Below are 13,738 nucleotides of genomic sequence, written 5' to 3'. Positions count from 1 at the left end.
TGGGGTGACTGATATGTAGTATAATGAGTCACAGAAGTGGCACTCATTTTATGTGCCAAGTCACAGCGGCAGTAAACTGCATGTGCAGGCCCCGCAATGGCAGAGGCCTGAGACAGGTTTGAAAGGCTACTTCGGTGGGTGGGGCAATCAGCGCTGCAAGCCCACAAGTAGCATTTAATTTACTGGCCCCGGGTATATGAGATACCACATTACTGGGGACTGATAGGTAAATTAAATACGCCAAACAGGTGTAGACCAATCTTACCACGTTTTACCATAGAGAGCACATGCACTTTACACTGGACGCAGCGATAAAGTACCCAGAGTCCTAAACCACCAACACCAAGTCAGAAAAAAGACTATGAGGGGGGCAAAAAGTTCAGGGATGACCCTGCAAAAAGAACCAAGTCCAACAGTATGTACCTTTTGTTTCATGTAAATATGAAAGTAATGTCTATATATAATTATTTTTATGAGCATGAAGACATATTTAATTGTGATGTGCTAGTTGTGGGAAGCAGCAGTTTCTTTAAATAGATATTTTATCATTGAGGCCATGTTTTAACTGGAACTACCTTTCTTGGTACATCATTAGGAAATGTCCTCCCATGGTTGTTTTAGTAAATCTTTGTTTTGACACAATACTAATAAGTAACATGCACTTTCTTGTAAAAGTCAAACTAAACCATTATTAAGAATTCTTGTGTGGTGGCGAGTCCACTAAAATAACCAATTTCTACTAAAGTTAAACTGTCCACAGTCTTAACATAGGGACCCGGTGGACAAGTCATGGAGAAACATAACGCACTCACCAAATGATGTGCCATTCCACATGGGGAAACTACCAAACTAGTAAACAAAACACTTAAAACAATTCAGTATACCCATAAGGCGAGTGCGCGGCTGCTTTGATGAACTTCATAGCATTAGGTGCCTTTAATGATTGGACCAAGGGATGGATCGTGGTCTCTATGTCCTGAAAAATGGCTCAAAAGATAAGAAACAAGTGTATGGGTCACTGACTTCTAACACAACTTAAACTAAACAGATAATTAATACAACACTCATCAACCAATCAAATCTGCAATAATAATCTTAATAATTATTAAAGCCAAGTTACAGAAAAATGGTTGAGTGATTTACCCTACTGAATGTCAAAAATAGTTCTTCAGCACTCAAATCTATTTGGTATACACCTGGCATTTTTAATTTACCTGGGGTCCACTGCGCGTCCAGTTCTTTGGCTTTCTCCAGGCTGTATTTAGCGCTATATCTTTCAATTCCTAAAAACAAAAACAACTCCTGTGAGAACACTTCATAGCTTGTACAGTAAAGCAGAGCATGTGTCTATTTGCAGTTATCGAAGTATGATACATACATATGCCTTCCCGTAGCATGTGTCAGGTGTAAAGTATGCATAAAGAGCAATTGATGGACGGAATGCTGAACAATGTCAAACATTCACCCCCACTACAGAAATCTGGGCTTTTTTGCACAGCATGCCATTCCAGTTTAGACACAGCCATATACAAATCAGTCTTGACCCTGTTCCCCATGGGAACAGTCCAGCCTGAACTGCCAGACCAGGTCCTTCTTCGGACTGGAAACAAGCATCCTGGGACCGGTTTTCAGGATAATACCCCATGGGGAGCAGGGTCAAAACTGATTGGTATATGGTTGTTTCCAGACCGGGGTGACGTGGAGAGAATTGATTAAACCCAGATCTGATGACTGGGGACAAGTGCTTGAAATGTTTCAACACTCCAGCCACCATTTTATTTTGTGATGTTACTATGTGCACCCTAAGTGGCTAAGGGTATGCTGAGACGTGGGTCCCTTGCTCGCTGTGCCATTGAATCCAAGCTAGCCTGGCTGATGAGGGGTGGATACCCCAAAACTGGTCCCAGGATGCTTGTTTCCGGTTCAGGGAGAATCTGTCCTAGCAGTTCGGGTTGGACTGTGCCCATGGGGAGCAGGGTCAAGACTAATTTGCAATTGGATGGGGAAGTGTGGTGGGCAAAAGAACGATGGATTTAACCCAGATCTTTGTGACTGGGGATGAATGTTTGCATTGTTCAGCATTCTGTTCAACACTTGTTCCTTTTGCTTTTGGTCGCCCCAAGTGGGAAGGGTATGCCCAGATATAGGTCCCATGCTCACTGTGCCACTGGATTCAAGCTACCCTGGCTGATGAGGGGTGATGTTGTGAAACCAGTCCGAGGATGCTTGTTTCCGTTCCATGGAGGACATGGCTTGGCAGTTCGGGCTGGACTGTTCCCATGAGGAACAGGGTCAAGACTGATTTGCATATTGCTGGGTCCAAACTGGGGTGACGTGGCAAGCAAAATAAGGATGATTAAACCCAGCTCTGTGACTGGGGGTGAGTGTTTGGAAAGTTTTGACACTCCATTCATCATTCTATTTTGTAATGCTATGCTAAAGTCTGATCACAAGCTATCTTAAGGCAGTTTGAAACCTGGACCGGAAAGGACTTAAAAGGCATTACAGTAACTGAAGAACGCTGAATTTGAAGAATAGCTATGGGAATACAGGCATTCTACAACAACAGTGGACAGGCACTTGTAGTCAGTAAGGCTGTTTTAGACCAGTTAGAGTGGGCGTGACAAACAAACTAACCAATGGGAACTAATGGGAAGATAATGTGCTGTTGATTGATAATCAGTTGAATTGCAATAATAAACAAAGACACGTAACTCGATCAACTCCAGAATTAAGCAAACTATAGAGAAGGGCTTTACTATTTCCACTCCAAGCACAATTAATTTTTTACCAATTTTTTTTTCTGCCATTAGTATCTGCAGAGATAAATCTGAAGAAACGTTTGTGCAGTCTGAAGCTTCATTTTATATGCATCGTTTTTGCATTTGTTTGTGCTACAGTGATGCACAAAGCTGGGATTGGTCTACAAGCTATTCGCATGATGGGGTGGAGTTACATATTGATTACTGCAGACACGCTGAAGCAGTATTTGAATGGGTTATTCTTCAGGGTTTTCCGCTGGAACATCAATCTAGATTTATCAGGAAAAATCCACGGAACTGTCACTTGTAGGGGTAAACCAGAAATCTAAAAGAGTCAGGTAGAATTAGATGTCATCCTAGGTAAGTTGCATATGCCATGTTGGAGAAAGCAATATCGCAAAGCCTTGAGTAGGTCCCAACTGAACATTAATGAGCAGGCCAAGTATATTGGCAGAAAACATTTTCTATCCTTAATCATGTGATGGGTCGGTAAAGTTCCATGGTGAGAAGTTCCAATTACTCAACAAATATGAAAGATATGTAGAAAAGAATGACAGTCTTGTCTAGTAAACGGTATATCTGAAGAGGTGAGTAGGTGACGCTTTGGTTCTTTGTGAAACTTGTGGTAATCAGATTCCAGTCTCAAAGGCAAGAGGAGTCTTGAGCATGATGATTCTGCCTCCCAGTCTCTTTCAATTTCGCGGGCTGTACAGCAAATTTTGTTTTCAGAGGCCAAACTCAGATGTTGTTGGTCTCCAAGTGAGCGTACAGTTAAATGCTTCACACAGATTCCAAAAGCATATCTAACACAAGGTAGAAGTATGATGGGTTTATAGTTGGATAAGATTTCAGAACTAGAATTAAGTTTTTGGGGGAATGGGAGAATTATAGCCTGCTTAAGGTTGTCAGGAACATTCCAGTGGATAAAGGTATTATGATAATCTTAGCAAGGGAGAGAATATCTGCTGTAACCCAAAACTCTGAGGTAACAATACTGGATAGTGTATGTGCTATAGCCAGACACCGAGTGAAAGAGTGACTGTATTGGTACATTACATGGAGGACCTTGCATTCCATTTTGGGAAGCCCAGGCCCGTCTGGGAAAGACATGAAGAGTAGAGGAATTTCCTCAGAGCCAGATTTATGTATTGCTGCATTACTGTGATCTGGATAGGATACACCAGAAGAAGCCAGAGAGAGACTCCCCTTGTACACTTCAAAAGAGTGCTCTTTGAGTCATAAGAAAAGGGCCTTGACACATCTCAGGGAATAGATGGGGATGATAAGGGAATTCTAAAGAGTAGGGCTGGGAGCCAGGGATTAACCTTTAGATGTGCATATCACTATGGCTAAATGCAGGTGTGAATTCTTCCATGGCCTGTTTTGTGGAACTATCAGCTTCGGAGTCTCACCTGCTGTGGCAGGCTGCTTTTCAAGAGGAAAAGGAGAGAGAAAAGTGTAAACCTCAAAAAAAGCAGAACCCCCAACATAAATATTTAAAGACCCAGACCCTAAAACCCATTTTGTGTCTGAAAATCTAAAAAGGGGAAGCAGAGACCCCAAAGCGAAAGTGACGTAATACACCCTTTGACCTTAATCACGTAATTACTTTATAGTTTTGTTTAAATTCTCTATACTTTTAATCATAGCAGATAAGATTCCAGGTTTTGATGGGAGCCTGGTAGTGATAAGGACTTTTGCCTCCTAAGTCTCTGTATATAAACGTTTGTTCATCGCCGTGTTGCTAGACATACATTTCTAGTAGATCTAGGGGACTGTCTTCTTTGAGGCACAATTGTTTCAGACAATGTAGGTGTAATCTCCACTGGTGTAGGCAGATCAGTGTTCTTGTACTCCTGGTCCTCTACATCAGCCAAATTGTGATCATCATGGCCCTCTGTAATGTTTTCTTCTATATCTGCATATAAAGTTAGACATTTATTACATAAAATGTTATAATCTTTGTATGGCAAATAAGTATGTACAAGCAAAAGCATGCTGACTTTTTCTGGGATTATGGTGCTAAAGATTAATGGTATTTTAAACTGAGAAGTAATTTTCTTATAATCCAATAGAAAACTATACAATCCTTTTAACTCATAAAAGCTGCATGACTTCTATTGAACTATAAATCCAATGATGCAATTTTGGAAAATACTAAATGTAAATGTAAATGAATTGACATGTGAAATGTGTTCAACTCAAACGTAATCTGTTTAGACATAATTACATGACAGTTAGAACATATTTAAAGTTTAAAATTTGTCTTATTGTAAAAACCTTTTCAAAACTAAGAGGTGTTCACATTTGTTAGGCCAGATACTGCCTCAGGGTGCTCTGGACGAGGATCGGGGAGGAAGACAAGAAGGACACCACAACAATGCAGCAGCCTCAAAAGAAGTGCTCTCTGCCCCATGTGTCGATCACAATACATAGACAATACATGAATACAATTAAATGAAATTGTCTGACTGACTTTTTTTCTTCATGGCACGGACGACGACGAGGTCACAGCAGGTCAGAGACCTCCTGCGCATGTGCTGGCTGGGGCGAGAAATATTGCTCGCCCTGGAAGCACATACCGAAAGAGTGATGTCATCATGAAGGGAGTGGCCAAAGAAAGCGGAAAATGCCTGGTTTCAAATGGGGCGCCTGTGCTGCGCCCCAGGCATCTTCAGCATTGCGCCACTGAAATCAATGGCAAGGGGCAGGGCAGTGGGTGGCCACAACCGGAACACGCCCCTTTCCTTCGCGCCAGTCCCAGGCCTCCTGATTGGACAATGGGAGGCGGGAGCTTGTGCATTGCTCAGGAAGGCACCGGCCACAGTCACAGCACTGCACTGCAGAACACTCTCCCTCCAGCCTCTCACACGCCACAGGCCCTGATGTGTTTCTTGGGCAGAGATCGATGTCACTTGGTAAGTAGATCGTGCAAAATAAACAGTGCAGCGGGTGACGCTCATGAACATTCACGAACGATGCAGGTTGTGTTGAAAAATAATGAATCGATTCGGCAGCTAGGAAAGCACAAGCAGAGTGACGCCAGGTAGGCCCAAAATTAAATAATCCAGTTTCTGTAAAATGTTGTCTCAATAAAACCTTTTTGTGCTATTTTTATTATGTTTTTATGAGCAGGAAGGTGATAAAAATTGGTATTACGAACAACAGTTGAAACTTTCTTGGAATTATGGCTTTAAATGTAATCGCCGGTACCTGTTTGGGAGCTGTAACTTACCGCACATTATGCAACAAACGGGTCATAAATGAATTGCCAGCGCAGTCTCTCTCTACCGAATCACAGATTGCAGCATACAATCTCCCATGAAGCGCGCTCGTTCCAGGCTTCCCTCCCTGGATTGTCTTCACATTGCAATCAGCGTGCTGCCGCCTCTGGTGCAGGAAACCAGGGTTCGAGCCTCGAGGTCGCGTCCACATCCTGTGATTCTGGGCAAATCACTTTAATCTCTCCGTGCCTGAATGTGTAATGAAATCCGGTGCTATGTTAAGCGCTCCAATACCTTCGGGTCGAGTTTGCGCTATATAAATATGCAACAAAAAAAAAAAAACGTTCTTTTTTACAGAAATCCGTGGCCCATTAATGAAGAGACATTTTATTACTATCCTTTCCTGTCAAGGCTGTAATAATATTCTTTCCGCCTAAAAAATGCTTACGATGCGATGGGTTAAATTTGAGCCAAAGAGAATTATAAAATGTTGGGTTCCTCTTGAGGGAACCGTCATAACATTAATGTAGAGGTGCTGTCAACACTCGGAAAAACAGTATTGATGTGGCATAACATTCACAGTTTCAACTATGTTTTAACAGACATGGCATGCCAGCATGGGGGAAATTACAGACTCAATGCCAAGCATGCCCTCTTCTCTCATTAAATTATGATTTTCACGATTTACTTCCTCTGCGCTATTACATTCTCGCGCTAGCCAGGCTTTAATTAGAATTATGAGAGGAGGTGCGAATGTAAAAGATCGACTGTGGTGGTGACTGCAGTGCAGAAGTCTTAGAGTAGCGCACGTGTACAGTACTTTCAGAAACTCCCGATTGTGGCTTGGGTGGTTTAATTTATAGATTTGTGCGCACGCGGAGTTGAGCTTTGGCTGCCGAAAGGAGGCATCAGGCATTGTTTCTGTTTGGCAGAAGTCAGTTTAACCCTCCCGAGCCCCCCTCCCCCTCCCACCACCGGACACTCAACTCGGACCTCCACGCCTCACCACCTTCAAATGTCACCAGCCGCCCCCGACCCCCACAGCATTCATCTGTTCTTGAATATGGCTCCATAACCTCTTTTTAGTGGATTCAGGGATGGTTAGGGAGCCTCTTCTAAAAAAAAAACTGATCATTGTTTGGTAAACACTCCTCCAGCAGAATAGCCACTTAACCATCAGAAAACGTCTGTTTTCTCTTTCTAGCCGAGTCCTCCGCCTGTCCTTCCCGACTTGACATTTCACCAGTAAGCGGAGAGCCCTAACAGGGCCTTGCTGCAGGCACTTATGCTTCTGAATGGCAGTGCTGCAAGCAATGTAGTCTGACTGTGATGTCATCGGTGTGTGCCTGGATGCAGTTTGCATTTTACGAACCTGAACGAATTTCTTTTTGCAATTCGGTATTTTAGAGAAATAATTACTAAGTAAACGCTATTTGGAACAAAGTACATTTCATTACTTATTCGAAAAATGTGATTTTTTTAAGAATCACAAATTACCATTCGGTAAATCATTTAATAGTACAACCGGCCCAGTATGCAAAACATGCCTCATCTATAAATTATACTCATCAAGTAATCATGTACTCAATAAAAAGTACAATCATTATTTAACCAGAAAATAATATAACTGATATGCGACCAATCAAGAATTAGACCCACAATGTATATCATTTAAGCACCAAGGGCCTGGTTAGAAGGGAGATGGATAACTCCGATCCCTGCACAAACTTTTATTTACATAGGGATATGAATGATTTTAGAAACAGTGATACTTACCGACTCATGGAAGGGGTCAATAATAGCCCCAATCCACAAGAAAGACAGCATAAACAAAGCAAAAATCTACAGACTAGTGGCCTTAATAGACAACGACGCCGAATATTACGCTGGCCTTCTATATTGGATGAGCTTACGGACTGGGCCGATGATAATGCAGTGATCCCCATCAACCAGACAGGTTTCCGCAAACACATGGGAACAACAAACAACATCCTGGCCTTAACACTTCTAATAGATGCCGCCAAATTTGCCAACTATCCACTCTATGCCTGCTACATCGATTTTACCTCTGCCTTCGACAACATCAACAGAAATACACTGTGGGATAAGCTCTCCAAAAGAAAAATCCCATCAGCTTACTATCTCAACTGATGCAACTACATACGGACACGTGGGTGCAAATCAAGTTGGGATCAGGCGACTGTTTGTCGAGGAAAATACAGACGACCAAGGGCCTTAAACAACTATTCTTTTTGGCCCGACCCTTTTCAACATCTACATGTCCGACGTCACACCCGAGCTAGACAACTTCAACTATCATGCTCGCAAGCTGGGAGGTCTCAACCTCTCAAACTTATTGTATGCAGATGACAATGTTTTAATCAGCCGTAGGCCAATTGGTTTACAACATCTAATTGACACAAGACATAAGTACTCGGTAACAAATGGTTTACGCAGAAACCACTCTAAAACAAAAGCGATGAGAATAAACTCTAAGACGTCTACACCCAGGTTCCTCTGGCAACTAGGAGGATTAACACTGGAAATTGTGGAAAAATATAGATATTTGGGTGTAATAGTTGATAGTAAAGGTACATTACAACCACAGAAAGAAGCAGCAGCAAGGAGAGGGATTGCACCGGCGGTTGCATTGAAAAATCTCAAATTGAAAACAACTGACGGCAGCTTTACCCCTTTGCTACAGGTGATCCAACCTAAACTTCTACCTGCTATCACTTATGGAAGAGAAAGCTTACGAGGTGGTGATGCGCGGACCTTGGACAATACAGTAGCTAGGGTAATGCAAATGATATTCAACCTCCCTAAATATACATCTCGGGCACAAATAAGGCTTGAATTTGGCCTGACGAACCAACGAATAGCACTAATGGGCGCCTACGCCAAATATTGGCATAAAATACCAGGAGCGGACGTAACAACAATGGATCACTATCTCTGGAAGGAGCTAGAATCAAAAAAAGGTTGCTCAGCAGCAATCTACCAACAGCATTCAATAGACACCCTGGTTCTACGAGATCTTTGTGAAAGCACTGGATCGCACAATACGTTCAAACAACTGGTAAACAAAACCGAAAGGATCATCTCGCAAGTAGAGGATAAAGAAACGATAATCAATAGGGCCCATGGCTGGATTGTCATTCAAAGCTACACCAGAGGCTTCCATCAACCCTATCTAGGTGTCGGTTTCACGCGGACAATGAAGGAGAAGTTTCTACGACTACGGCTGGGCATCCTTCCATCATTGTACCATCTGCCCCCGTGGAAACGCCCACAAACAACAACCAACTGTCACCTATGTGGGGATTTAAAAGAGGATTTTCTCCATCTAATATGCATCTGCAAGGAACTGGACAAGGAGCGCAGATCCCTATTAAAACCTGCTATAAGGAAATTGGGAAGAAGAACATGCAGGCAGGCGGTAAAAGCATCCTTTGATGGCGAAAATATCTAACTAGCATGTCACCTTGTCCAATTTCTAGATAAAGCAGAAAAAAAGCTGCACTCTAATTGGCAGCGATCAGACCATGACATTTTATGCAGTACCCAAGACTCACTGCCCTTGGCAAGAAATAACGGAAATTAAGCAGCAATCCAAAAGAATGAAAATGCAAAACTTTTAACCCTTCTATTTATTCTCTGTTTTAGCAGACCGCTTTCTAAACCTGGAGACTTATGAAATGATACACGCTACCACACAAACAAGGACATGACCTTAGATCACTTGGCTGTGTCCATTTTACCACAATGCCCTGCGTTTTAAATAGGTTTGATCAATTGAAATTGTTTTCTTCTTTTGATACATTGATTTCATGGCTGCAATGGTTTTAAGTAATCATGCAAAAAAGGCTATTTAGATTTATTTATAAAGGGATTGGAATGATACATTTTGCAAAGTTTATCACAGTCACACATCAGAACAAAACAAGTCTACATCCACGCAATGCTATCCAGGTACACATTATCAGCTGAATCCTGCCAATATATACTGGTGGAAAATGCTTGATAAATACCAGCATATATGGATTTTGCTGTAGCAAACACTAAACTCTTCCTATTATACCCCACTTTGAACAGTTAACCTTTTACTTTGAAGCAATCATTGCAACTGATTAATTCTGAACCAAGCAGTCCAGGATGTCACACATTGCAATATTTATTTGGGGCTCTCATAATCAAACCCACAGTGTAACCAGTAGGCATATCCTAAAATCACCATGTACCGTAGCCATTAAGCATCCCGTGCAAATATCAACATATGCATCAACCAACCAACAATTTACCTATGGCTTTATAAATGTCAACCTGGAGTTACAGGTACCCCCCCAGGATGATTTGTTAGTTCATGCAGAAACCCCTTTAACAGCTTGAATTGTAAGTTTCCTATTGAGACTATCATCTGCAGCCGTATAAAGTCACAAGTATAGACCACATTATACTTAAGGTGTTACTTGAGCAATTTGTAGTAGCTCACTGAAGTGCACCTCAGTCCCGGTACTGATCATGTGCAGGGTAACACAACTTTAGTGTCTCTCTTGGTAAATGTTCTCGTTGGCCAAACTTTGGCACCATCATTTTGCAAAAATAATTGATAGCAGGACTTCCTTTGCTATTCAAAGGGTTTGACCAGAATCGATTGGAGGGATATCAAAATATTAGATATATGATCCATGCTCTACTGTGAGTCGGTCAGTTCATTTACAATTCATTGGAGCTTGGTAGACATGAATATTCTGTTATGTATTCATTTGAAACACAAGCATGGAGTGCCTCGAGTTCTCCCATGATATTAGTAATGTGGTGTTTTTGTGGATGTGGTTCTCCTTTGATGTCAGTGGGTCCTTTGATCTAAAAAAAACATTGTTATGTAGCCAAAGTGGCCAGAATCTGTGATGGCCTTTATTTTTTCTGAACAAGGTCATTCAGATTCACTGATGGATCACGTTGGAAATCAGTTCTTAACCATTCTTCTGAACTCTAAGTGAGACTCGGTGCCTCTAATCTTTTTAAGTAGCAAATTCCATAGTGTGGCGGCTTGAACGAAGAAACCAATGCCACCTATGATTCTCTTCCTGTAAGCAGTAATTATTAAATGTGGTACCAGCCTGGAACATAGCATCCTTGGTTAGGAGCATTTGCTGATTTTTGATTGACGGAAGTTTAGCCTTTTGCTGTTATCATTCTGTGAGTGAAGCATACTAGCTTTCAAGAGGACCTTCTTGCAATTGGGAGCCAGTATGGAGCCTCAGGAGTGCAGAAATGCAGGTTTGTATATTAACATTTAGATGTTTGCAGCCTTCTCATGAATGAGAGTGGAATGCTGTGGTATAGTACATTAGCAAAACAGAATTTTGGGACAATGAGTGATGTGGTTTGCTTCTTTCAAGTAAATCCAAGATGTGGAAAGATGGATCTAAGTATTTTCATTGCACTGATTTAGACTGCTAGTCCACTTGAGCATTCATGGACAATGTAGAGCAGGCCACGAAAGATCATAAAAATGCTATATGACCTGCATATCTAGTGACTTGAATAACCTACTGAACCCAACTGTAATGCTCTTGACCCATAAACTGATCTCAAATTGTGTGACCACCTTGTGCTTCATACTCGCATATCTGACCACCTTCAAATATGGGAGTTCAACACGTCCGCTGTACAAAAAACTCTTTTGTTTGATTTAATAGACTAACATTGTATCATAAGAATCCAGCTCACATACAGGGTACAATGGCCCCTGACTTGCTTCTGAGTTCACCAACAGCATTGCCATCAGGGTAGGGCGAGAATGTCTATCAGCTCAAACTCACTTTTAGGAAAAATACATGACTAAAGCATGATGTGAAAGCGCACTGTCATTTACAGACAGCACATTTTTCACTGAAATGGGCAAAAATAATTCCCACTACCATGTAGTTTTACTAGTAAAATCCAAAATGCATTGAAACATAAATGTTTGGAAATCTGGTTTCGGCAAATAGTTATCATTTGCACATCACCAAGTAAACTGTTCAGATTTTTCTTGATCCTATTAAAATCTTTTTTCCATCACATTTGAGAATTGCAAAGTGCTTTCCTAACTGTGGATATATTTCAAAATAGGTGTACTGTTCAATTACAAGCTATTTAAATGTTGTGTGTCAAAACCAAGGTCAGACAGTCCTGTGTATTATCAAAGTTGAGGTCTTGAACTTGATTAATAAACTGTAAGCTGTCACGCCTATAAGTTCTAGTAGTTGGAACATGATGATCCACACCCAGAGGCAATGGGTCTTCAAAGTGGGTGTGAGATACTTTTGTGGATCATAGGTAATACGTATATCACAGGCATACATAGGGCTTTATTATTTAAGAAAAGGAACTCATTACCACTGAGAAACCCAGCCTCTTCACCTGCTTTGGTGATTTCCAGATCGCTTTCATGGATACGTTTAGTGGGGTAATTTCTTAAATAATAAAACCCCACATATACCTGTGATATACATGAAACCTAAGATCGACAAAAGTATCACACGTCCACCTTGAAGAACCATTGTCTCAGGCTGTGGATCACTACTTGAACCTATAAGTAAATACCTTGATTTATTATTCAAGGAATATGTTCCAGCAACTAGAACCTGTAAAAGTGACAGGATGGACCTCATTGATCAAATTGAAGACCTTGACATTGCCACTACCCAGGAACTATTGGTGGGGTTAGAAATTGAGTCCCTCTATACTTTAGCATGCTCCACAGCACTAGGAGGATGCAAAGGAATATGCCACCCACAGGGCTCTGGATTGTAGGTCTTCATTCCTCAGCATACTATAAAACACTGCTTCTCTCATTACGTCATAACCATTAATAACCACACCTTAAACACCTCCCAGCAAGTTACATAATTTCTATTTGTATTCGCTTGGAACCGCATTGTCCTGGCTAACATAGTCTCATGACACTACATCTCCCCCCTTGTTAAATAAAAAGTACAAACAAGTCACATCATCTCTCTTCAATAAGGTGTCAAGGCGTCAGCAGTAGTTGGCCTGACTGAGTGGAATGAGATGGGTGAGATGCACTCTGGTAGTGTACCGATGACAGGTTCCGATGCTTGATCTGGAAGGGCAGTAGTTATGTCATTGATTATTGCAGAATTAGACGACCTTCGAGGTAGGTGCTTAAAGTGCAACGAGTCTTATGTGATGGACTTTCCGGTACGCTGCGCTGTCACCATATGTCCTTTGCAAGTCACAACCCTCAAGAGGATCAACGTCAAATGGAGTGTCTGTTTCCTGACTTCGTCGATGACAATCGGCGTATGGATTCAAGTGTCTGGGACGCAAACCTTATCCGCATTCAAGGTTCGGTATGCTGTCCACTGGGGCAGTTTAGTTCCGATGGCTCTCCCAAATAGCAAGGTGGCAGACTCATCAGTTGTGGAGTGAGGATAGGCACAGAGGGCTTGACACAAGGCCTGGTCTAACTGGATTCCCTCCATCGATGCTCGTTGAATTACCCATTTAAGGATACCCATGAATTGTTCCACAACACGATTAGCTTAGGGCCACAGAGATTTGCTTTTTTGATACTTGACATTGTCGGACCACAAATTCCTTGAATTCTTTGCTATTGAAGGGCAGAAAATTCTCAGATTTGTGAATGGCGGGGATACTACATGCTGCAAAGATGTTATCCAGCCACCTTATGACCTTGTCATGGGAAGCCGACGATAGCTCCTCTACCAAAGGAAAACA

The 13,738-nt window shown here is 41.7% G+C and overlaps 1 protein-coding gene across 4 annotated transcripts in view; it reads right to left on the bottom strand.

The window, feature by feature from the left end:
• The window catches only part of POLR3G (RNA polymerase III subunit G), a 282,487-nt gene that overhangs the window by 125,628 nt on the left and 143,121 nt on the right, over positions 1-13,738 (bottom strand). For all 4 annotated transcript variants that reach the window (XM_085632459.1, XM_085632457.1, XM_085632458.1 and 1 more), the window contains exon 4: positions 1,215-1,283. In XM_085632459.1, the coding sequence (XP_085488585.1) occupies positions 1,215-1,283 (69 nt within the window). The remainder of the gene's footprint in view (positions 1-1,214; positions 1,284-13,738) is intronic.

Source organism: Triturus cristatus, chromosome 2_1 (genome assembly GCF_964204655.1).
Source record: "Triturus cristatus chromosome 2_1, aTriCri1.1, whole genome shotgun sequence".
NCBI classification, from domain to species: Eukaryota; Metazoa; Chordata; class Amphibia; order Caudata; family Salamandridae; genus Triturus; species Triturus cristatus.
The sequence above is the reverse complement of the archived record's forward strand: the minus strand, read 5'-3'. Positions and strand labels throughout refer to the sequence as shown.